The 27,078-nt window shown below is 36.4% G+C and overlaps 1 protein-coding gene across 2 annotated transcripts in view; it reads right to left on the bottom strand.

The window, feature by feature from the left end:
* tmem117 (transmembrane protein 117) overlaps positions 1-27,078 on the bottom strand; it is a 55,561-nt gene that overhangs the window by 25,817 nt on the left and 2,666 nt on the right. For both annotated transcript variants that reach the window (XM_055191638.2, XM_055191639.2), the window contains exon 3: positions 12,690-12,822. In XM_055191638.2, coding sequence (XP_055047613.2) covers positions 12,690-12,822 — 133 coding nt within the window. The remainder of the gene's footprint in view (positions 1-12,689; positions 12,823-27,078) is intronic.

Genomic DNA, 27,078 nt, shown 5'->3' with positions numbered 1-27,078 from the left:
TGTAGATAAAAATGGCTCATTCTAAGGTAATAAAAACATAACAGTTGATTATGTAAGGTCTTTATACACCACTGATAATATAGTTATGTATATTATATTGAATTTCTGTCTTTAGATCCTTCTAAAAGTTACACACTGCACCTTTAAGGCCTTTTCTGGAATAGTCAGTTTATTTTTATTGCATTTTTATTTTCAGTTATTTTTCAGACACTTTATTTGTGTTTATTTCTTATGAAGAATTTTCAGTTTTTGAAAGATATATTCATAAAATAATAACTTTGAAATATGTGTTATGTGTATTAATATTTACTGCCAGGTAAACCTTGCAAAATATTTAATTTTAATGATCACAACAATGTAACAAAAAAAATCTATGAGAATTGAACGTCAAAGCAATAAAACAGACAATTAATCGTCATAATTTATTAGGCAATTAACCGTCAGCCAAATGTCATAATCATGACAGCCTTAGCCGTTGGGTCGATCTAATTTTCTCGTATTTGTCTTGGGTTTGTCTCAGGTTGTAAAAAAAAGAAATCATTTATGAATGTGGGGTTGGGGTAAAAAGTGATTTTGTTCATTTTGGGTCGGTTACATTTTTTTGGACCCGAGATAACCTCTAGTTTGAGATGCTGTCTATGTAGGCAGCACACTATAAGCAGAACATCTCTCTCCCACTCTCTCTCTCTCTCTCATCGCAGACGGTTGGCGGCTCTTAATTTGCCGTGAGTAATGCGATCTGCGCGCGCTGCACTTTTAATTAAATAACACTGCTTAATTAGCACAGGATGTGTACCCATAATGGACGCCTCCAGCGATGATGAGTTAAAGGGGCGAAAGTTGACTCCGCCCCCTCTCTCTATAAACAATGTGCAATTAACTCTCTGCCCCTCACGGCTCCACCCAGTTCACGCAAAGATTTTGTGATGTCATTTAGGCTGTAATGACATCACTGATATGTTTTCCACAGATATCCATCGCTGCTCAGTTTCTCTTTATAACACGCAGATGTGGATCATGAGAGCATGCACGGTTTGTTTTGATCTTAAACACATGAAGATCAGCAGTCAGGAGATATATAAAGAGATGTGTGTGTGTGTGTGTGTGTGTGTGTGTGTGGTGGGGGTTGAAACTGCTTGTTAAGAGTCTCTCTGTGTGGTGTGATGTGATGTATGGGGTGGTGTGTGTGTGTGTGAGTGTGTGTGAGTGTGTGTGTGTGTGTGTGTGTGTGTGTGTTGTGTTGTGTTGTGTGAATGAGTCCCCACAGTCAGGGGTTACACAGAATAAAAGAATATCAATGAGGCAAATGAGAGGCAACAGATGCCGAGACAAAGAGAAAGAGAGAGAGACACACCGGTAGACACAGAGAGACTCTCAAAACTGAATATATCCACAACTCGTACAACTCTCAAGAACATATCCAGGTCAAATTTTACCCTAAACAAATAACAGAAGAAAGAATTACATGACAATAAAAACAGACTATTTTCTTTGTAAAATGTACGCTAGCTTTGAATTAAAAATATGCGAGATACACCTTCACACATACACACAATCCCTTCCTCACCCAAATGTGTGTGTTTTACAGGATATACACAATACAACAGACTTTACAAAACAGATACAATATACAATACAACGTACAGATGCAGTTACAATATCTTTTACAAAAAAAGACAGATTCTTTCCAACATATAAAGACAATATTGACTGTAGTAGCTATGAAACTAAAGCTATGGTCCATGTTTATAAATAGGGGAGAGCAAAAGTACAATTTTTCAGAAAAAACAAGATAATGTTATAGACAGAGATATATTTTTGTTGTGGTCAATAACTCACAAGTGTGGTCTATCAATACCAAGTGAAATTTCGAACAAACGTAAAACGACTTCATTATAATTTGACTTTGAACATCAGTAGTGAATTGTTACTTTTGACCCCACCTGCAAGTGGATCAAAAGTAACAACAAAACAAGATAGATTTTTGTGTTAGTCATGTTTATTTAATAAAAACAAGTGTATGACAATATGTAACTGCAAACTTATTTTGTCATTTATCTTTGTAAAAATTAACGAAATTACATTTTCATTTTAAATGTCAGTTTTATCAAATGTTTCAAAAGCAACCAACACAAACTTAAATTGTTGAGAATAAAACATTTTCTAACAGTTTAAACACCATGTAAATGAAATTAAATCAAATAGAATAATATACATTTTCAAAATATACAACAGTATTAGCAGCAAGACAAAAGTAACAAGTGTTACTTTCGACCCTACAGGATCTCCTGACATTTAAACATGATTTACTTTCATTTTTAAAAGTATAAAAGTATTAGGTAAAAAAATGATGATCAGGGTTGAAAACACCTTTCTGAATCTACATGCGAAAAACGTTGAGTAAATAACGTGATATTTGTCAAGGGTTTGTGTGTTAAAGATGCTGTCATAGTTTGTAATGCAAATGTTATCAGGGCTCGAAGAAAATCGCTTTGTTACTTTCGCCCCACGTTACTTTTGCCCCGGTTCTCCCCTAAACTGGATACTACAGAATATAATTTCATGTAATAAATAACATGGTGTGTTTGTTTCTAATATAAACTTTCCTTCATGTTCAGTGAAAGCATTTGTTCAGAGAGTAAAGCAGAGATTGACACTGAGCCGATCAGTAGCCTATAAGAACATAATAATAGTACTTACAAATCTAACACACACACATGCACGCACGCACACTGAATGAGAGCAGACAGGTCAAGTCTTCTCACAGGTGTAAACAATAATTTCACATGACGGAGCTGAAACATGAGAGAGAGAGAGAGAGAGACCCCTCATGAGGGCAACTGAGGAGACCCTTCTCTTGTCTTTATCTGACTGTACAACAGCGCCACCCATCTGTGTGAGGAACCCATCTCAGCTTCATGATTACACAATTAACATTATTATGAATAATTAAAGAGCAATTAAACAGACTGACACTGATGACAACTGAACACCTAATACATGAATAGATTATTTATAAGATTTACAGAAGGTTTTATAAATATATTTACATTTATGTATCTGCCAGACGCTTTCACTCACAGTGACTTACAGTCAATTCAAGCGAGACATTTAATCATTATCTGTGATCCCTGGGAATCAAACACAATGATTTACCAAGTGAAGTGAGCTTCACATCCTTATGGTTTTTGAATATTAAAATGTAGAAATAATTGTTATTTCAGCCGATTAGTCAACTGCTTTCCTGTCTACACCAACAGCATCCCAACAGAAATGAAATACACATCATACATGACTGATCTGAAAGGAGCTTAAATCTGTCAGGTTGTTAACGTTATTACACTAAACAAAAACATCCTCATTATCATACAAGGCTTAAATATATTTTTTCCAGGTTTATAGTCTCTTTCATCCCTATTCCCATAATCCTTCTCACTTCCTCACCTGAATCTGTCATTATGTACCATGTTCATCTTCATTGTCTATTTATACCCCTTGGTTGTCCGTTCTCTTTACTGTTTTGTGATATTTACCCGTCATCTTGTTTATTGTTTTATATACTATTAAAGTTTATTCCTTATTACATTTCTCCTCATCTTCTCCGGTCACTTACTGTGACTTTTATATTTTTGTGAATTATGAACAAAAAATTTAAAGCCACAAATCCTCAATTTTTTGCGATTATTCCGATAAAGTTGCTGCAAATGAGACGACTTAACAGAATTTATATTTGTGCTGATGTTTTAAATGAAAGTCCTTTAGATCAGTTGTTTTCAAAATTTTTGGCGTGCAGTCACTTTTTTAGTGGTTTTATCAACAACGTCCACTACACTGTAAAAAATTATTGGCTTAGTAAATTTAATTAAATAAAATGAGTACATTTTTAATTATTGTTTAACCAAATTTGAGTAAAAATAACACATAAAGGTGAGTAATTCTAAATTGTAAAAAGGAAATTAAATTAATAATTTTTGGTTGCGACTACTTGAATTAATTTAGTAAATATAACTAACTAGGCAGTGGACTAAAAATAATAGGCTGTATTTACTTAAAAATATATTGCATCATTTTTTTCATCCACTTTAATTAAATTTAAAAAACTTACTTAAAAAAGTGACTGCAAAAATGATGCACTGTTTTTTATAGTAAATCCACCGTATTTTTTCAGTGTAGGTGTCATTGGTTTGCTGCATACTCTTGTGACAAATTAATAAATTACTGTCACTGCATTATTATTACTGCTAAAAGGTTTTGAAATCCTTAGAGCTTATATAAGTTTGTCAACATTTTTGGAGATTTATATTAGGATATAGTGTTATAAATATATCAAATGAATATGGAACAATATTTTGTTTGTCATGATGATCAGATAAGAATTCACATGCAAATACCAAAGTAAAGGTAGGTGTCTCGGTGGTGGGACAGTGACATTTAGCAGGATTTTCAATGTTTTGGGGCACACTCTTATCATGAAGAAATTGCTTACTCTCCCTTTTACATGGAGAGTAAAATTAATAATTAATTTTTTGCTTCAGTTTTTTATAAATTGGGTAAGAGCGACATCTAGTGAGTAATCGCAGTATTACAGATTACCATAAAAACTCATCAGAACACGTTATTTTCACGCAAATGTTTGCTCTTAATTGACAATGGCGAGGAAAGAGTTAAACTGGGGCAACTGTGCTTCTTCAGGCCTGAGAGATGATCTTCTACATCAGTATGTGAACACAGATGCTTTTACAAGCTTGATTTAATGCACCACTGCATTCTGATGTGTGTCAGAATATAATTCATAATGCACATGCATGTTTCATTCGCAGAAGAATAAACCTGAACCGTCTTCATCTACCACCACAGCAGAGCTTGACTAACTTACTGTAATAACATTCATCACTTATGTATTTGCAAACGTTCAAATCTGACCTACACAGATGTTTAAATCTACCGGACCTCCATCTGTAAAACAACCCTCTTCAATTTCAGCAAAAGCATCAGCAAGAGCAAGTGTTTGCAAATACAGTATGTAAACTGGATGTTATTTTGATTGTTGCAATGATATAATGTAATGATGCACTACCTGTTTTCAGCCAATCAGATAGTGAAAGTTAAAGGTGTATTTGAGGGTTTCGGGGTATTTGAGAAATAACTCAACATTAATCTGGCCTGAATGTCACTGGTTCTGTTTTAGACAGAAGCTTCGGGTCTTTGCTTGAACGGATATGTGTGAGATGAGAACAAATGTGCTACAAGACCCCGAGGCATCACTTAATACACCGTCTGTCTCCGTCAGATTTTGACTGATATTTAGAGTCGGCAACTCTGTCAACTGACCTTGAATATTTACATCACTTTATCTCCAACTTAATGTGCTTATTTTCTACGTCAGAGTTTATATCATACTCACAGTAAGTACATATAATGGTATTTTATATCATAATATTTTGGTAACACTTTACAATAAGGTTGTATTTGTTAACATTAGTAAATGTATTAACTAATATGAAGTAACAATAAGCAATACTGTTTTTTAGTTAATGATGTTTACCCAGACGTAGTCTTTTATTTTGAAGTCATGTATTGTCGTTCATGTTTTTAGTCTTTGTAGTTCTTTTGATCCCTGTTTATTGTCTCCCCAGGTGTGTCTTGTTATCCTGTTCAACCAGGGGTACGGAAAGTATAGAGGGTATGCTCGTAACGTCACCTTTGGCGGAAGTGGCTGCGGTTACGCCCACTGAGTGGCAAAAAGTGTGAGTGACAGTATTAGCATAGCGTGAAAAAAGCGTCTAAAATTGGAAAAGTAGTTGTGTGATTGACTGTGCTAACAGATTTCAACAAAAATTTGGAGCTGACTTTTTCCAGCCTGCAAAAACACTCAAAGGAGAAGTAAATCAGTAACCATGTGTCAGGTATGTAACATTTTGGGATAAAATCCTATAAAAAAATAAAGCAATGAATGGGTGATTCGCACGAAAACTTGTTTTTAAAAATGTCAAGCATGAAAATGTAAAAATTGCTTAAATTTACTTTTTTTCCCACCAGACATTGAAAAACAAAGTCTGGAGTAAATGGGAACATTAATTTAAAAACTTTTACTTATTATTTAACACTTTTTGTAACATAATTTAAAAAGTTAGTCCTAAAAAATCTCATTACCGCAACAGTCAGAAAACATTAACACTGACATATTTTCAAAATGACATGACAAACCTGAAAGAACATAATTTGGAGATTCTGCACATGCATTTAAAATCAAAGTATTATGCTTCTATTAATTAAATTAACATTTAATAAGCATCTGTTGCGGTAATGATAATCAAAATGTCGTGTAAGCAGTCTTACAAGACAATATTTCAAATTAACTTTAAAAAAAATGATCTTACCTGGTAGCCATCTTGAAGTTACTGGTCCATGTGCTTGGTCACTCAAAATCCAACTTTATTAAAATTCTGTATGTGTGCTTAAACTGTTCTCAAAAAGTGTTGCGGAGGATGAGAACATCAGGCATGGACAAATCATTTTCCTAATTTTTCTTCATTATTATTATACATGAATATTCACTAAATATTTTTTTTATGTGTAATTGCAAAGGTTTGTGAGTCTTCATTAAAAACATCCATTATGATGAATCTTGTGTTCTACAAAGGTGGGATGGTTTAAACGTGTTAGGCAAGACAAACATACATGTCAGGAAAAGCTATGTCTGATCATATACCAATGTCCACAGACTACTGGTTGTTTGGCAAGATGTTAGGGTCATTGTTAAAGCCAACTAAGTTCAATTTAAGCTGATTATAGTCAATTTTACTGGCATTTTTGGCAGCAGCCACTATGAAAACCAGCCATTTGTTGAATGTTTTGCCACTCAACAGGGCAAACTCTGGCGTGGTCACGTGGAAAAGTGACGTTGTTGCATATCCTCTATTCAGACCCCTTTAAACTTTTCACTCTTCATTTCATTGCAGCCATTTGCTAAAATCTAAAAAGTTAATTTCATTTCTCATTAATGTACACTCATCTTGACAGAAAAAACAGACATGTAAAATTTTTGCAAATTTATAAAAAAAAGAAAAACTGAAATATCACATGGTCATAAGTATTCAGACCCTTTGCTGTGACATTTACATGCTGTTCATTTCTTCTGATCCTCCTTGAGATGGTTTTACTCCTTCATTGGAGTGTTTTAACTGATTGGACTTGATTAGAAAAGAGACACACCTGTCTATATAAGACCTTACAGCTCACAGTGCATGTCAGAGCAAATGAGAATCATGAGGTCAAGGGAACTTCCCAAGGAGCTCAGAGACAGAATTGTGGCAAGGCATGGATCTGGCCAAGGTTACAAAAGAATTTCTGCAGCACTCAAGGCTCCTACGAGCACAGTGGCCTCCATAATCCTTGAATGGAAGAAGTTTGGGACGACCAGAACTTTTCTAGACCTGGCCGTCCAGCCAACAGAGCAATTGTGGGAGAAGAGCCTTGGTGAGAGAGGTAAAGAAGAACCCAAAGATCACTGTGGCTGAGCTCCAGAGATGCAGTATAGGGAGATGGGAGAAAGTTCCAAAAAGTTAACAATCACTGCAGCCCTCCAATAGTTGGGGCTCAGTGCAAGACATATGAAAGAGTTTCCCAAAAACACACAAAGGACTCCCAGACTATGAGAATTAAGATCCTCTGGTCTGATGAGACCAAGAAGAACTTTTTGCGTTAATTACAAGCGGTATGTGTGGAGAAAACCAGGCACTGCTCATCACCTGCCCAATACAATCCCAACAGTGAAACATGGTGGGTGGCAGCATCATGCTCTGGGAGTGTTTTTCAGCTGCAGGGACAGGACGACTGATTGCAATTGAAGGAAAGATGAATGCGGCCAAGTCCAGAGATATCCTGGAAGAAAACCTCTTCCAGAGCGCTCTGGACCTCAGACTGGGCCGAAGGTTCACCTTTCAACAAGACAATGACCCAAAGCACACAGCTAAAATAACTAAGGAACAACTCTGTGACCATTCTTGACCAGCCCAGCCAGAGCCCTGACCTAAACCCAAATGAGCATCTCTGGAGAGACCTCAAAATGGCGGTCCACCAACGTTCACCATCCAACCTGACGGAACTGGAAAGGATCTGCAAGGAGGAATGGCAGAGGATCCCCAAATCCAGGTGTGAGAAACTTGTTGCATCATTCTCAAGAAGACTCATGGCTGTATTAGCTCAAAAGGGTGCTTCTACTCAATACTGAACAAAGGGTCTGAATACTTATGACCATGTGATATTTCAGTTTTTCTTTAATAAATATGCAAACATTTCTACAATCTGTCAAGATATAGTGCTGAGTGTACATTAATGAGAAATAAAATGAACTTTTTTGTTTTAAGCATAGCTGCAATGAAACAGAGTGAAAAATATAAAAGGTTTTGAATACTTATAGCCTAGTGTTTCAGTTGTCCTTGGTCAGTCTTTGTTGATGTACTGTGTTGGTTCTCTGGATTATCTTGCTTCTGTGTTATCTACTTTGTTTTTATTTAATAAATGTCTGCATATCCTTTCAACCAACGTTACAATGGTGCATTAACTAATTAACACAAATTCAACTTTTCATGTAAAAATGTCTTAGTAAATGCTTAAAATTAGCATGAACCAAGATTAATAAATGCTGTAGAAGTATTGTTCATTGTTAGTTAATGCATAAACTAATCTTAAAATATACAACCTGATTGTAAATTGTTACCAATACTTTTATAAAAATATTTAGATCATATTTCTACGGAGCCCCTTCGAGCAAAAATTATATATAGTTTAGTTTCGCGTGCGCACGTGAAACTACCGCGTGCGCACGTGAAACTACCGCGTGCGCACGTGAAACTACCGCGTGCGCACGTGAAACTACCGTACATGAAGGTTTTACGTGAGCACATGATTTTATCTAAATTTTAGACTTTTTTTACTCCAATGTCACCTTAGGGGCTCGGTATATTTCACATCATAGTTGTACAAAATAAACTAACTTACAGAACTGAGTAAATGCATAATTAATTTAAATAATGACAATGTAAAAAAACAGAGTAATATAATGTAGTCTAGCATGTGTGTTTAGAAATGAAGACAATCCCAGAATGCATTGCAATGAAAAGAGAAATCAAACATTCATGGCAGAAGCAGCGAGTGACTTGACTCCAAATATCATTCAATGTCTAAAACTACGCTGCAAAAGTTCATCTAATTTTAAAAAAATCTATTATTTAACAAAGATGTCTGTAATTTGTAATCCAGTGTTATCAATCTCCTCTCATCTTCTCTGTGTATTTTATTATTTAAAACTAAAGATTTTTCACTCTTTACTGTGTTGGAGGCGATCAAACCGATCTTAGATCTAATAATCAATACTTCTGGCAGAACTTTAATGGTGAGAAACGATCAACAGGATTGCTGTGTTAGCAGTCGAATAACCTTCAGATGATGCATGGAGGTCAGACGGCTCACACGAACACTTCATCTCACGGAGAAACGAGTGAAAGCTGCCCGCGGGACCGGACGGCGAATCAAAGCGTAAGTGAGACATCCATCTTGTCACGTGAAATCGAGCCGAAACGCCGGATGACTCACCGTATACGCACAAAGTGCTGATCAGAAATCATTCATCCTCAGATGCCATAATGCAAAACAGACTGTAGACACTGACCCCGGATCAGTGCTTAAATGGGTTTAGATCAGGGAAATGAAAGAGAACGTCGATTCAATCACATCACTCATTTAAGAGGACGAGGAACACGGCAGCAGATCTGTTCTCATTCAAAACCCTTTTCATTTTCGCCAAATTTCAGAGTTAAGTGTTCATGAACGTCTTCATTTATCTGACAGAGCTTCATACTTAAATACTCACCTCATTTCACACCGTTCAGCTTCATTTACACAAACACAATGAAAGAAATTATGTTTTACTTAGTTTTAAAAGTTTTGAGAAAAAACACATGCCGGATAAATAATACAATAGATGAATAATAACACAATCCTCACCTGATGCCCTCAATAACAAACATCAAGTACATGTATTATAGTCTGATTCAAGAAAAAATGATGAATCTGTCAATGAATAATCTGTTTAATCAACATTTAAAACAGACAGTCCTTTCCAAAAACCTAAGACTAAACCAATGTTGGACTTGTAGAGGAATAAAATACAAATAACTTAGTCGCCTCTGAATATCAAACTAGGAAATAAAAATGACTTTACAGCTTGTGAGACAGAAATTATTGTTATGGTATTTTAATTAACTCATTCACCGCCAGCCTTTTTGAGAAAAGTTGCCCACCTGTATTTTTGTGATTTTAACAATTTTCACAAAATTCCTTGCAGGAAAAATTATTTTCTATAAATATATAAACATACAAATTATATAAAATTAAAGAACACACCCTCTGCTTTCAAACAAACAAACAAACAAACAAACAAACAAACAAACAAACAAACAAACAAACAAAATGGGGAAAAAACGTTTCATTATATATTTACTTTTTCTACTTAATTTAACCACTGAAATATGGATATTTCTCTTCAAAAATACAACATTTTGAGCAAAAAGCTTAAAAATTTGCGTTTTTGTAAAGGAATTTATGTTAGACATCAGACTCAGAATGACTATCAAACATAAAGGCAGTTAAAATAAATAATTAAATCTTTTTAACTTCCGTTTTTGATAAATTCGATAAATTTGTCAATGGCGGTGAATGAGTTAAACAAGGACTTGGTATAAACTCTATATTTCCTTAATAATAAAACTTCAAGAATCATGTCTTTAGGGAGGGGTTTCTTAATTACTCTTCTTTGAGGGCCAGATTTTAAAAATGTAAATATGATGCAGGCCAAACTTTTACCCCTTATGTATTTTCAGTGTTTTTCCCTGTGTGCCCGTGTTTGTTTTCTTCTTGTGACCATTTGCCTGCCTATTGGATTATTTAGTTTGATTGCTGCCTGCCTTTTGACGTTGGACTGTTTATGGACCGTGATTTAATGCCGCCTGCCCCAATCCTGGACAGTTTCTCACCTATGATTGATATCCGTCTGCCTCGACCCAAAGCCCGCACTACGTTTACGAACCTTTGTTGCCTGTCTCTTGATTATCGCTTGTTTGTTGTGAAAGCCTGTCATCAATAAAGAGTTGCAAATGGATCCAAACTTGTCTGAGTTGTTACATATAGTCAGAATTCTCCTAATGATTGAAAGTGCATGTTACAGCCACCTATCCGTGTTTCCCCCTGTGCCGTGTTGTGCTCCCTCTACAGTGCTGGGGGGGAAAATCAGGTGGATTGAGTTCACCAGGTGTGCCCGTCCATAAAAACACCGACTTGTGATGCCAGGAGCTGACACCGATCCCTGGCCAGGGCCGAGACGTAATCCGTCGCGGCTTTGAACGACGTGTAGCCGTACTTTTGTGATAATTGTTTGGAATAAATGTATATTTATCGCTTCCTCCTCCTTCATTATTTCTCCCTATTGGGCGTGACAAGTGGGGGCTCGTTGAACCGCTTATATATTTGAATTGATACGGACTGTTTGGTAAGTGCTTCGTTTTTGTTTTGAAGGAGGATGGAAAGGTAGATTATTGTATTATCTTCATGTTTTCTATTTTAAAGATGTATAGGCTAAACCGCCTTTCCATTGAAAACTATATTTAGACACGACTGTAGGGGTTCACCCCCTAGTGGCAGTCGTCATGAAATCCAGTTTAATCCTAATGCTGCGTTTACACCAACCGCGTTTGAGGAGTCAAAATCGCGTCTATCGCACCTAGTTTGCCGCTTGAACAGTTTGAATGCATTCGCGCGTCTAGAGCGAAGTAGACGCTCGGAAAAAGCAAGCATTTGACGTGCGTCAGAGGCGAAATACGTCTCTTGTGGGAGGGGCAAGTGCTATGCGGTTGTCTGTTGCAAGATGACTGATGTTGATTGTGCATTTATCGAGAGAGTTATTGGTTTGTATTTAGTCACCTTACTATAGGGGGAAAATAAACTGCGGGGGGCTCCTGATTGGTTAACGCGGCACGAAAATCCGCCAAAGTTAAAATTTTTCAACTCGGGCGTCAGCCGCAAATTCACGTCAAACGCAAAATGCACAAAAGCACCATTCTAGACCTCCAGACGCGCGTCAACGCGTCTCCGCATTGACTTAACATTGAGATCACTCGCGCTTGACGCCTCTAACTATAAATATATAAGTAATAAATAGTTTATAAAGGATTCAAGTGTTACTGATAAAGTAAACAAAAAAAAGATTAATTATTTTCACCTCAAAGTGTTTTGATTGAAACACACTGAAATACATCACTTCCGGTCGACGTGTCACATGCGGTGTAGTCGCACAATTTTTTTTATGCATCCAAAACTCAAATTGGATCCAAAAATTACACATCAGCAGATGGCTGGCACACCACACAGCCCCTTCTGGTTCATCAGCCGTCATTTGACATGTATAGTGGAAAGTAACCGCAACTTTAAAGTAACCGCGTTAATTTTAAATCAGACAAAGATGACCGGCAGATTGGATAAAGATGTTTGGAGGGCCGCATTTGGCCTGTGGGGCGCCAGTTTACTAGCCCTAATTCAATTTTAACCCCAATGCAAAAAACATTAGCAAATGAAGAACAAAACCATTCAAACATGTTGATTCGTTTGTGAGACAGACGTGTGCGTGATCTTACCCCATCCGTCCGTTCATGAGCAGAAAGATATTGTAGATGTGAGAGAAGACGAACAGCGAGAGAATCGTGCTGAAGAACATCGTCATCCACGAGCCGTGATCTTCACGAAACATCTTTAGACGCAGGAGACGACCTGAGAAACAAAAGAGAAATTTCATTTTACAGTCTGAAGAAAAACTCCCGTCCTCGAGGTTCTGGGTGACTGCGATATGAAGGCTAGAAGAACACGGTCAGTAAAGTCATGAGGTGTTTGGGATCATTAGGTCGTATCGCTCACATTCACTCATTCAGACGCTCCAGAGTCAGTCATTAAACCTGCATGCAGTAACAATCACTACAACCCATCATCATTTCTGCTGATTAAACTCACTGTCATTTATTACGTGTCGCTTTCGGAACCCAACAAACCCACCAGGTTCACGCAGGCCGCTGTAATTGATTCACAGAACGCGCTTTGATTTCCTCAAGAGAGGAGGATTATTGCAGCCGTTCAATTCATGACCTGCGAGGATATATGTATTATTTTCTTCACCTCACCGATCAAATGACAGTATAAAACATCCCTCTTTGTCTTTTTCTCTCTTTGCAAGCACCAGATTGATTCAGATGTCTGCGGATCTGCTCTGAATATCTAATCGTGTCCTTCAACATCTCCTCTGAACACCAGAACTTTTCAGGTAATCTGGTGCCATGTGACTTGTGGTACTGTATGTATCATCATACCACCAACATCTCAGCCAAAATGAAGCCTTGTGTGACACTGGCATCACAAAAGAATCTTGTGGAGAGATTTGTATTACAACTTTAATGCCCACATAAGCAGCTCGGCTGGTTTTGAAACCGACTCAAGGTTAACTAAATTTAGTTTTGCATGATATTGTTCAACTTAAAATGTCCTGAGATTGGATGATCTCCTGATCTGCATGCTGTGTTAGTTCACATGTTTAATATCATTTTAAACTTTTCCATCTATAACATCCTTAGATTCATAATAACCAATCTATATAGTGTTTACCCCTTAACTTGAGTTTTTGGGGGGGTGAAAAGGTGTACAAATTAATATAACTCTGGTCCAAAAGCACACCAAAGCATTTTAACGCGACTAAAAATGCCAGTCACTCGCCATGCCATGTAGGCGCTTGGCAGCTTTTTTCAGCGGAGCGCTTTTGGTTGATAGGATAGTTCTGCTTTGTTTATTAGTTGTTGAACGATGTGCCGGTTGGTTGATATTGTGGTAATTGTCCCACCCCTCCTCCACTGTGATTGGACGGTCGAGTGAGAAGTGACATTGACGAGCTGAGCGTTTCAACCAACGTTGAATATTTTTCAACTCTCTGCGCCAAGCGCAGACAAAACACGCCAGCTGCTGGCGTTTTTGAAAAGTGTGGCTCTTCCATTGAAAAAAATTAAAAACCATCTTGGTCTTGTTTTAAAGAAGACACTTTAAAGTTTTTTTCACGGAAGTGTCTGGAGGTGAAAATATGAAATTTATTGTAACAAATATAAATAATGCAATAAAGCAGTGGTTTTCAAACTGGGGGCCGCGAGATGGTGCCCGGGGGGCCCCAGTTTTATGACATTTTCTGAAATACATTAATTTATCATGAATTCTGTGTAATTAAACCTAAAAAAATAAGGCTCCTAACCAAAAGCACTACTTTTTTGTATAATTTAATGTTTTTTTAATTAAAATGTTGAGTTTTTGAACAGTTTTGTCACAAATTTTCTTTGGGGGGCCACAAAGGAATGCACTGTACACAAGGGGGGCCGCACGCTGAAAAAGTTTGGGAACCACTGCAATAAAGTATATATTCTATACATAAAATGATCACAAAAAAGTAGGCGTTACACTTTAGTGGTTTTACCAACAACAGCCACTAGGTGTCGTTGGTTTGCTGCATACTCTTGTCACAAATTAATAAATTACTGTCACTGCACTATTATTTTTACTGCTAAAATGTTTTGAAATATATAGTTTGTCGTGATAGATAAAAATGTCATGATAAATATTGAAGTAAACTAAGGTGTCCCACAGCACCGGTTTAAGATCGAGTCGTTTCAAACCTCACTCTGAAAGTTGCATTGTGTTTTCATAGCGCAACAAACTCATTCATCTCCAAAGATCAAAGACAATTCAATTTCTCATGATGTCCGTTTGTCCCTGTTAGATGTTCCAGTGATGCAGAATAATATTCAGTTACTTCCCAGATATTTATGAATCATCAAGAAGTCTCTTCTCAAAGTGAATTATTTATCTTCATAACCCTTTCTTAATGTTGCATCAGGTCTTGCCGGACAGAAAAATCTGATTTAAGGGCCGCGGAAAGTGTAATTCGGCTAAATGAAAGTATTCCAGTCTGGAAATCAGTCTGGCGCCACGTCAACACACGCGTTTGTGATGCATCAGAGTCTCTGTAGTTTGTTTTCTCTGCACTAACGTGTTTGTTTAGCAGCTGATGGTTCATTTCTCAGCTGTTTTATGGCTTTTGGAAGCAATCCTCCCCGGAAACAGACATTTCCCTGTCAGCATTCCGCTTCTGAGTCGTTCGTCTCTTCATTAGATTCCCGCTCGGGGCCATGGCACGCCTGAATCAGCAATAGCATATTATGGATATTGCAGCAATGAAGAGAGGCGTTCTGCTCATTAAACCGCAATGTTTCTGTCCATCCTGCTAACCCTGCCAAACTGAGTTCACCTAACAAGGACTAGGAGTATAATTATTCGTTTGCCAGGATCCTGTAATTAACAATTACTCCTAAAACTATGCGGAAAAATCCTAGAAGAGCGATTCCTGAGTTATGCATGTGATATTTTCAGTCACATTTTTAAATATAATTTCTCAGAGAATGCATTTATTACCAATATATTGAACCATCTTTTTATGTTTTGCTGAACTAGACATCAGAAAAATTTCAGCCTGTACTCATATTTTCTGTTACAGATGAGATGTCACAAAACAGAAAACAAGTAAAAAAAAAAACACAACAATTTGTAGGAAATCTGTGAATAAAAATGCACAAACCAGAGGAAATAATATCCAATAAATAGAGAAGAGACGGCTCTACAAACAACAAATGTTTTATTTTAAAGGTGCTGTAGAATGTAAAACTGTATTTATCTAGGAATAGATGAATAATACAGCACATGGTAATGACATATCGTGAGCTTCAAACACGACTGTTGCCTCCTCCTCATGTAAACCTTAAAAGTGTGTATACAAAAGACCGCTGAAAAACAGACCAATCTCAACATAACACCGTGACGTTACAGTCCAGATATACGGCCCCCAAATTATATTACACATTAATTACAATGTTGTTACAATGCTAAAAACAAAGTTGTGACTGCAGAGTAAGCGCTATATGCTAATTAATGTTATATGCTAGGTAACGCTATATGCTAATTAATGTTATATGCTAGTTAATGCTATATGCTAGTTAGCGCTATATGCTAATTAATGCTATATGCTACTTAGCACTATATGCTAACGTTTTATGCTGAAGTTCGACTATTGCGGTAAGTTACGTATTGCAGGTCCATACTGAAAAGAAAAACACAAACTTGCCACTCAGAAACGTCCATTAATCTCCAAACAATTGATTATTCCTTAAAATCTGTCTCTTCATCTGATACAGACTCATGCTGCATTGACAATAGAGGCATCAAGCGCGAGTGATTTCAATGTTAAGTCAATGTGAAGATGCGTTGACTCGCGTCTGGAGGTCTCGCAGTGCGAATGTGCCGTTTATGGCGCGATTCCGCCTCGTTCTCACGAATTGAGCGTCTGGCGCAGTACACGAGAATGGTGCTTGTTGTGCATTTTGTGTTTCACACAAATTTGCGCCTGATGCTTGAGTTAAAAAATTTGAACTTTGGCGGATTTTCACGCTGCGCTAACCAATCAGGAGCCTGTTTGCTGCTGTGGTGGCAGCCAGGCCGGGGTCACTCATTCAACATGGAGGAACGCTTGATATTGTCCGTGAGCAGTCACCCGGAGCTATACGACACAAGTTCTTATTTCAATAGAGATAGGAATAAAAAGGACCTCGCTTGGAAGAGTGTCAGTGAGGACATCGGACAACCTGTTAAGTTGTAAATACATATTTCACTTTTGAGTCACGTGACGCTTATCGACCCGCAGCGTTTATTTTCCCCCTATAGTAAGGTGACCAAATACAAACCGGTAACTTTCAATGAATGCACGATCAACATCGGCATCTTGCAGACAGACAACCGCATAGCACTAGGGCTGTCACGGTTATGAAATTTGGCTGACGGTTAATTGCCTAATAAACTGTGGCGATTATGACGATTAATTGTCTGTTTTAGGGCTTTGACAATTATGACGATTATTTTCTATTTCATTGCTTTGACATTTAATTTTTTTTCTTTGTTTATGAAATAAGTTTCACATATTGTTGTGATTATTTAAATTCAATCTTTTGCAAGGTTTACCTGGCAGTAAATATTAATACACATAACACATATTTAAAAGTAATCTGATACTGTCTTGTTTATACAGGCGCTGCAGCTCCCCCTTGTGTTTTTTAGAGAGATGTGCAATCATTGCGGTGATCTGAAATCATCACGATGAGGTCAAACAATTGCGATGAGACGATTATTTAATCATTGTGACAGCCCTACATAGCACTTGCCCCTCCCACAAGAAGCGGATTTCGCCTCTGACGCACGTCAAATGCTTGCTTTTTCTGCGCAACTAGAGCGAAGTAGATGCATTCAAAATGTTCAAGTGGCAAACTAGACGCGATTTTGATGCCTCAAACGCAACTGGTGTAAACCCACGGTCAAACATAAGATCTGATTACACACACACAGAGCTACTGAAGGACCTGCTCTGAGAAACAGCCAATCAGAGCAGAGCTCAACATTATTATTCATTACCCTTTAAATAAGATAATAATAATAGACCATTTCATTCTAAAGGCAAATCCTATGGGCATGGAAAACCTTCTGTGTAGATATCAGAGAACAATTTAACATCAATGCATTCTTTGACACCTTTATTTATGTGATTTATGATTTATAGATGTGACATTTCCAAAGCTGCACTTACCCAACTATAGAAAATAATTTGAAAAAATACATGAAAACTTAAACAGAGACCTCGCATTTCTCACCAAATGTTGAAATCTGAGACACCAGTATGGTTAAAAACATTTGGTATAAACTATTTGTTATTATTAGGTTGATTTGCATGCATTTGCTTCTAAGATGATCTCTGCTGGCTGGTTTGAGGGTTGCAAAAACATTTTTCAAGATACACTTTAATTATTTCCTCCTTGTACATTGCAATAAAATATTGCATGTAGCTGAATATTATTGTGTACAAACTACATGAGCTATCAGAGGAACATCATGCCACAGAGACGAACTGAAGATACAGTACATGCTGTGAATGAGCAGAAACCCACAGAGAGACACTGAAATGTGTCTAGCCCATCAACGTCTAGATAGAAAGTAAAATCAGTCCTATAGAGACATTTCCCAGAAGTAGAGCGAGTGTGCGGCTGGCACAAACTGTGTTTAACGCTTTCATTTGGCACGGGACATTCTAGCGATCACATATAGAGAAGCTGTAATGACACGGTTATGATGTCCGCTGGACCAAACGCCATTTCTGCACTGCAGATGAAATGGTTCGTTCTTACCCCAGATATCGTGTGAATCTGAAACATTTCTGATGTAATCAGCATCACAGCACGTCAGGTCACATCATTGACATTTAATACAGACGTGAAATGAAGCGTCTGATATCGGCCGTGACCAGATGCTCGAATGATGCATTTTAAACTAACACATCATTTGCCTTTCAACCCTTCTGCTTAACCTTCTTTACTGCACTAACTAACTTTCTGTCTCCATGGAGACCACGACATAAAAGTGCATGTTTATTCTCTTTTGGTTTCTAAAGGAACTATATTTTTCAAAAGACTGAGTAATGGCACACATACTGTGCAGTGTGCATTTACAGTATTACAAAATTTATTTTGTAATATACATTTAGAGTTAGTGTGAGAGTTGTAGTGTGCACTGTGTAGTGTGTTGTCTGCAGAGTGCAGTTAATGTTATGTTGAAGACTTGATTGATGTGCATTGATGAAATCAGGTCTCTGTAGGTTTGAGATTACAGTGTGTGAGTCCATCAATGTGTAATCAGGTTCAGCTTCACACAGTACAATAGCAGAGACAATAACTGATGATTACTGACTGTCTTCTCGTCTCTCTCTCTCTCTCTCGGAGATGCTTTAGTCAGATATAATGTCACACATGTACATCAACGCACATTGAGTTTCAGAGATGGTGGGCCAGACGTTCCCTGTCGGCTGCAGGGACAACATCAGATGAAATGCACATACAGCCCTCTAGTGGACAGATGCGGTGTTAGTGTGCACATTAAAGTACAGACCACCCAAAGATAAGGCTGGGCGGTATATTGAGTTTTAGTAAATCTGTATTTTTTAGGATAGGGGATTAGACAATATTGTCTGTATTAGTACAGTCTGATATGACCCTCATTTGCAACAGAAGTTCTGGCAGAAATGTGCACTAAGATCAGACGAAAGCTTTCCAACCGGCTCGCATGTTGTGCAACAGTGAGGAAAACCATGTCTTTGAATTTTATCTTCATACCCTGTATTACTAAAGTTGATCATGACATCTCACATGAGGTTTTGACATGCAAACATTTATTCCACTTTATAGAAAATACTAAAGATTTATTGTATATCGCCGTTCATCCTAAAATTACAGAGATATGAATTTTGGTCAGCATCACCTGGGGTTGCAAAATTCTGAGAATTTTCAAGGCTGGGAACTTTTCATGGGAATTAACGGGAACATTTTAAACAACTGCAGAGTTGCCAATAACAGGGAGCTTAAAGTGTAGTCAAAAAGCTTGCAGCATAATATTGTTTTTAACAAACAAGATTTAATTCAATTTAATTTCTCCCCTGCACATGGCTTACTGACAGGACATTGAGGTCACACCCCCTGCATGTACTTACATTTTTCCATAACATGCACAGATCATTTCTTCAATCGTGCCTAAAATATAAAGTCAAAATCTCCATCTTTGCATGTATTCACGTAAATAAAAATAATTTGTTTCAAACTTCCTCGTGCTGTGTGTTCATATTAGAAAGATTTTTGATCAAATATATCCATGGCTTGATGATCATAAGTATCAGGATTCTTCAAAATTTGTATGGCGTTGCATGCATGTCTGCTTAAGACCAAACCAAATGTTTATTTATGTTTGTAAAATATATAGTTTACATATATTCCCATAAACTTCCAAATAATTCTTGGAAATTTCCTTAAATTCATATTAAACGAGTGAAATTATCAGATTTTTTTGTTTTTTGAGTGTTAAAAGATGTCTGTGCATATATAAGATCTGTAAAGGTGCAAAAATTAAAGTTTCAAACCCAAAAATACTTTTTTTTTTTTTAAAGTTAAGCCTCATCGATGCCTTCCTAAAACGGCTTGTTCAAACACATTAGAAAGATTTTTGATCAAATATATCCATGGCTTGATGAGTGTAAGTATCAGCATTCTTCAAAATTTGTATTGCCTTGCATGCATGTCTGCTTAACACCAAACCAAATGTTTATTTATGTTTGTAAAATATATAGTTTACATAAATTTCCATAAACTTCCAAATAATTCCCATGAATTCTTGGAAATTTCCTTAAATTCATACTAAAGGAGTGAAATTATCTGATTTCTTTGTTTTTTGAGTGTTAAAAGATGTCTGTGCATATAGAAGATCTGCAAAATTAAAAAGTTTCAAACCCAAAAATATCTTTTTTTTTTTAAAGTTAAGCCTCATCCATGCCTTCCTAAAACATCTCGTTCAAACACGCCCATGCAGTTTGACGTCATACTGATTTGAACATTTTCATAACACCGGCCTAATGTATACGCAAAGCAAGATGGTGTAACATTTTATCAAGGTGTAGTGTTGTTGATGCCACCATGTCGAGTAGACGCTGTGTTTCGTTGCAAGAGAGTACACAGGGGTTAGGTTTTATTTACAACACTGTTTCAAAACAGTACAGCCCAGATATTTGATTTTGTGCTGCACAATTTACGAAGGCCTAGTACTTTCAAAACACGGGGGAGTACAAGGCTGGATGTACACAAAGGCTTCATCACTATGTTCTGGTATTGCTGCCTGACATCCTGTTTTTATATTCAAAGAATTTCATACTGACGATTCAAACATGAGTGTTAAGCAGTGTAGAGTAGCACTTGTTGTTTGACGTTTCTATGATCACAAATGCAGACATGGTTTTATATTTTATAACCTTACCAATCTTTTTTAGTTCTGCTAACATCACGCTGGTAAAGTTGATTGATCAGCTTAGCCATCTGTGTTTTCTGGCTCAGATTCAAGCTCATATTGATAAGGTATTTTTCCAGGAGCTCATCTTTCAAACATATAGGTAAGTAGCATCACATTTCTGGTTACGTAATTGAGGTATTCGGCCAATCACAACGCACTGGATTGCTGGCCAATCGGATCACACTGTACTTTCTCAGAATGATGAGCTTTGTACAAATCGTTACAAAAGAGCAGGACTTAGAGGAGCTACAACAATGTACGGTATGTGGAAAATAATGTGTTTTTTTTTTACAATAAACCATGCAAACACATTGCATTACATTAAATACACAAAACAAGGTGCTTTTTAGCCATAGAATATTGGCCCTTTAAGTTTCCAATTTGGAATATTTCCAGATAATTCCCCACATTAAGTTTCTCTGGAAAGTTTCTGGAAATGTACAAACAATTCCCATAAATTTTCATTAAGTTCCAAATTTGAAACATTTCCAAAATTTCTCATTATGTTCCTATGGTAAGTTTCTGGTTATTTCCTAGAAACTTTCTGCCCCTTTGCTACTCTAGTAACACCCAGTTTTACCTAAACACCTCAGTAAATGTTAAATGTTTTTAGAGTTTTCTGCCATTGAGTTCTCTCATCAATTAAGGGAAAACATTTGCATAAAACGTGATTATCCACTAGATTATGCACTTACCCAATTTATAAAAAAAGCTGAAGCCAAAACGTTTCTTGACTAATTTTAAACTATGTTTTGATAATCATTCTAAATCTGATGCAATTATGCAATTATTTCAGCTTTTTGCCAAAAGAAATTGTACTTTTAAAGACAAATAGCCATATTTAAGAGTTTATAGCAAAGTAAAAAATATAGATTGGATGAAACTTTTTTTTCCAGTTGTATTTGTTTGTTTATTTGTTTGAAAGCAGATTTGTTCTTTCATTTGATATATTTGTATGTTTATATATTTTTAGAAGAGAATTTTCCTGGAAGGCATTTTGCAAAACCTTTGTGAAAATCATAAAAAAATTGGCTGGCGGCAAATGAGTGTGAACAATAATTCAAACTTTACTGAGATTTGCCATGATACTCATCAATATGAGCTCTTACTTTTTCCTTTAAATTCTTTGAAGATCAAATACTATGTCAATAATGTGCACTTATATTTCTTGTAGGGAGTCAGAAACAAAAAAGGAAATAATTCAATAGAAAAATGCAGAGAACTACACTTTAATCAACACATTTTACATTAAAGAGTGTTTCCACAGAGAGATTAAACACCTATGTTTTTAGTTCTTGCAATCATTTCCTTGTATATACACACAAACACACTCACATTGCTATGAAACAGTTCTCCAGACAATACTTATGTTGACTATCTGAGCTGACTGTTGGGTTTTATGTTGTCGTGCATGAGTCTCAATCAGAAAAAACTGCAGAGCTGCAATTTACAGTCCGTCTGGAGAAATGAGACACGATTGAGCCGATCAGCCGAACATCACAGACCCAAAGTTCTGCGGCAGTTAACAGGAGAAATAATGACCGTAGAGCCGCCTCACAGAGACAGGAGGATTATAAAGCCAAAAGGTGGCTGGTTCCCTTTTTATGGTAAAACGCCTTATTTAGGGCTTGAAAATGGTCTAGATAAAAATATTACGAACACAAAGAGGATTCAATTAGGGTTGTGTTGCAATTTTGGGCCAGTGACTACGATGCTTTACATCTGTGCAACATTTATTATAATCTGTGCTAAAAACGACATCTGTAGGCCCTCCAGAGGCCCGTGGCCCCGTTGGGTAAATGTAGGCTAGCCGAGTCCAGCTTCAAACTAACTAACTCTGCCGGGTCTCAGTAGAATCAGAGCGGGACAGCGGTCGTTCATCATACCCGATTTACACACAGGTTCAGAGCTCCAGCACCTTCACAAAGCCCAGCTGCGTCCCAAGAGGCGGTTACCACGGAAACACCGCTCACAATGATTAATCAGACCTCATGTGCATTTTATTGTCTTCACAGAGAGAGCAAGCCAGAGAGAGGAGAGGTCTATAAAGCATTGAGCATCAGGTCACATTTCACCCCAAAATGCAAAAGAAGATATTAAGTATACTATATAGTGAAGTCTACTGTATTCATTAAGATTTTGCAATGTAAAATTTATAATTAGGCACCATATTTTATCACTATTTTCATGCAAAAGCATGTTTTAAAATTTTTCTCATTTCCTTTGTGAATTAAAGATATTGAATTAATTCTTTACCTAAAACAAATACTACAACCACCACTATGGTTTTTAAATCCTCACATTTAAATGTTTTACATTACGCTAATAATCATGAGATTTTTTGCACTACAGTATTTGGAAAAGTGCCTAAATGTCATTAACAACCTAAAACAACAGGCTTAGAGTATGCAAAATTTATTTTAGGAGTGAAATGTGGCCCATAACATGCAGCCTAAAATGTGTGCAATACAAACACTTAACTTAGTGCACACTTTATCTTAGATCTTATGCATGTAAAATCACTGATCTTCAGGTCATTTACTCACTGCTGACCTCTAGTGATGACTAAAATAAACACTGAAATTATTATGAGATCCACACTAAAGATTCACTGCACACAACGTTTAACAAATCCTCCAGTGCCGTGATTATAAAATCACAAACTCCAGTAAACTCCAGCAAGACTAATTTACCAAAACAAACACAAAACAAGAAGATTATGAATATGATGCTGTCAAAAGAGATTTTATAAACCTCTGGCAGTGTTAGACCTCAGATGTCTTCTGTTTTGAGTAATATAACACGCATACAGACCGCAGGAGCATCACCAGAAACCCATCATTTATCACAGAGAGAGAGAGAGAGGATTGCACCGGATCAGATTACTGCTCATCATGATTATGATGTTGAATACATTAGAGGATCTGTGGAGGTTCAATTCAAGTAAAAGTTTAATATGATCACTTCTGCAGAAGTGTGCACATGCTGACTGTAAGGTCAAAGACAGAACAACACCTGCTGCTTAATATATTGATTTGATATACTTAAAGGCGCAGTGTGTAGTTTTTAGAAGGATCTCTTGACAGAAATACAAAAGAACTATATTATCAGGGGTGTATAAAGACCTTTCATAATGAACCGTTATGTGTTTTTTACCTTAGAATAAGACGTTTTAATCTACATACACAGAGGGTCCCCTTACATGGAAGTCGCCATTTTGTGCCGCCATTTTTCTACAGAAGCCCTTAATGGACAATTTTTTTTTTTACTAAGTTGTCTCCGACGATGACATGTTTATCCGCTGGTGGCTACTTTAGCTTTTCTATGTGTTTCAAAAGCGAGGGGTGAGCAGTGGATCAAGCCATTGGTTGCAATTCGCAACCTCACCACTAGAAGCCGCTAAAATGTACACACTGCACCTTTAATGTAATGTTTAGTGTTGAAAACAGTGAGTGAAAGATGGGCCGTGAATAATCTGTTAAATAACAGTATATTCAGCTTTGCCTTTCTGTCTGTATTAAAAACATGCATACCATTTAATAAGTCATGGTTTTATGAGGTTTATAACTTCAAACCAGTTTCCAAGCAAAATCTTTGTGTATTTACAGCATAAGAGAAGTATAACAGTAGCACACAGGTGTTTTCAAACTGGGGTCTGGGCTCCCAGGTGTTTCTAAGGGGTCCCCACAACGTTTCAAAAAAACAACACAAACCAAAAACTGTAAAGGTCTACTGTGTAGCCAATTAGTTCAGTTTGGAAATACAGTAATATGATGTTTTTATAACAAGAATTGGGGCATTCCACCGAGTCAGTGCCATTTCTGTCTCCAGAACATTATGTGTATAAAAATGCAAGAAATGTAACTCTTAAATACATTTAAGTCAAGTGTCTTGAATGCTAATCTAACACCTAAATCATTCAAAACATAAAAAAACACTGAAAAATCAAATTTGTCCATCCCTGCTCTCCGTCTCTATACTTTACCTTTAAATATAAAGCACAAAATTCTTGAGATATTTTTATTTTACTTTTTGCATTTTTATGTGAGTCCATGTCCCATATTTGCTTACATTTTTTTTACCATTGAAAAAGTAATAATATTTTAGATAAAATGCACATCCCCAGGATTTTATCCCTCCTCTGAAAATCAAATTTTTAAGAGGAAGTGACATCATCTGGATCTTCTGAAGGCCATTTGAAGATCAAAAGTCACTTTTCTCATTTTCTGTATATTTTATGATATTGATGCTATGACTGAATGTCAATCTTAAAGTTAATATTATTTCATTGATATTATGTTTATTTTTAAATAAAAAAAAGATAAATCACTAGAATTTGCTCCGTGTCTTCATTGCTTGCTTTATTATATTTGTACATGTATGTCTGTGTTATGGATGTTATGTGTTTGTGTATATGCATGTTATGTGTGTATGTGTACATGCATATGTACATATCACATATCTGACCTCTGTTATGTGTAGTATTTAGTATATTGTACAGCACAGCGGTCAACTACTGTTGTTTTTACTGTGCTTTATAAATAAAATTGATTTGATAATATTAGCACATACTATATTTCATGTATTTGCTAAATGTATGCTAAGTCCTGTAATCCTGTTAGTCCAAAACGCCTTCATCCTCCATTAAGATACCATGTTAAAAAATAAACTAGTTACCTGATTAACCAATACTCATTTTGAAAAGTAACATGTGTGTTATTAGATTAAGTGTTAAAAAAAAGATAATGAAATTTAATTTTGACAAGTTACAACATGCAAATGGCCCGGATTCAGTGAAATAGCCCAATTTCTATTTATATAAAGTTTCTTCGTAACCCTAATTTATATATGGATCAGGGTCCCTTCTAGCAATTTAATTCGGTATCACTCTGTATTTATATCCTTCGGTCTGCCTCAGTGCTGATCTAGAATCAGCTTTCTTCTACTGTGTGTCTGATAACATCAGCAGTCCCTGTAGTCTGATCTCATCAGATATCTGATTGATCTGTGACATGAGACAAGAATCTGTGTGTGTGTCCTTCATAAGAGACAACACAAGGGCTTAAAGACAATCAAACAGAACCAAAGAGAGATTTTAGCTTTTAAATCATCTTTATACTACTTCTGCAGTATTTATACTTTGCACATGATGTGGCTATTAAACAAACTTTATTATTAATCAGAATTAATTTTTCCTGCTTGTTTTTAAATTATCTTGTTTCGAGTTCTTGTCAAGTCAAAATACCACCATGTGAAGTCCAGACTAAAGTCTCAATGTAAGGATGAAATTTAAAGCATCAAGTTTGATTTCAATCTTTGTCATGATCTTACTCAGTCAATATGAAAGTATTGTATTTTCACATTATCTAGGATGAGTTTATGTAGAAAATAACAAAAAGGAAAAAGCTTTTAGCTGGGTTATTATCACAAACAGGGTCACAATTATGAAAACCAATACCCATTAAGATATTTTATAATTGGATTCTATTGGATTTTAGTTTAATGGAAAAACATTAAGCAGTTCAGTTTTTTTCTAACTTAAATTTCTGCAAAATAAAAGACTTCTGCCATTTAAAATATTTCCTGACCCAAACAACGTTAAAATCGTCTCATTTCATCGGTGATACACTGAACGCAGGAGTTTATAAACTATCTGTATAACAGCACACCTGATTGCAATAATCACCTGAGAGATGTCATTGGTCCAGGAGAGATGGGCGGAGTCATCAACACTTATAAAAAGATTGTTCAGCCTTTAATTATGGTTCAGGGCTGCATGCTGCTGAACACACGGGATTGCATACTGCAGTCTTAATCTTATATATTAAACAGCCAACAGTTAGCAGTGAAACAAAGAAGAGTTTGTTAAAATACTCAATATTACTGAATGACTGAAAAATAATGGAAGAAGGTTTAAGTTTGGATGAAATGAGATGGGGCTGAAAACCGAGAACAGCCATTGACCTAAATATTTCTTAAAAGGCTGCCTACATGATTCACCAAGTTTTGTTAAGGAAACTA

The sequence above is a fragment of the Misgurnus anguillicaudatus genome, chromosome 6, assembly GCF_027580225.2.
Source record: "Misgurnus anguillicaudatus chromosome 6, ASM2758022v2, whole genome shotgun sequence".
Lineage (NCBI taxonomy): Eukaryota > Metazoa > Chordata > Actinopteri > Cypriniformes > Cobitidae > Misgurnus > Misgurnus anguillicaudatus.
The sequence above is the reverse complement of the archived record's forward strand: the minus strand, read 5'-3'. Positions and strand labels throughout refer to the sequence as shown.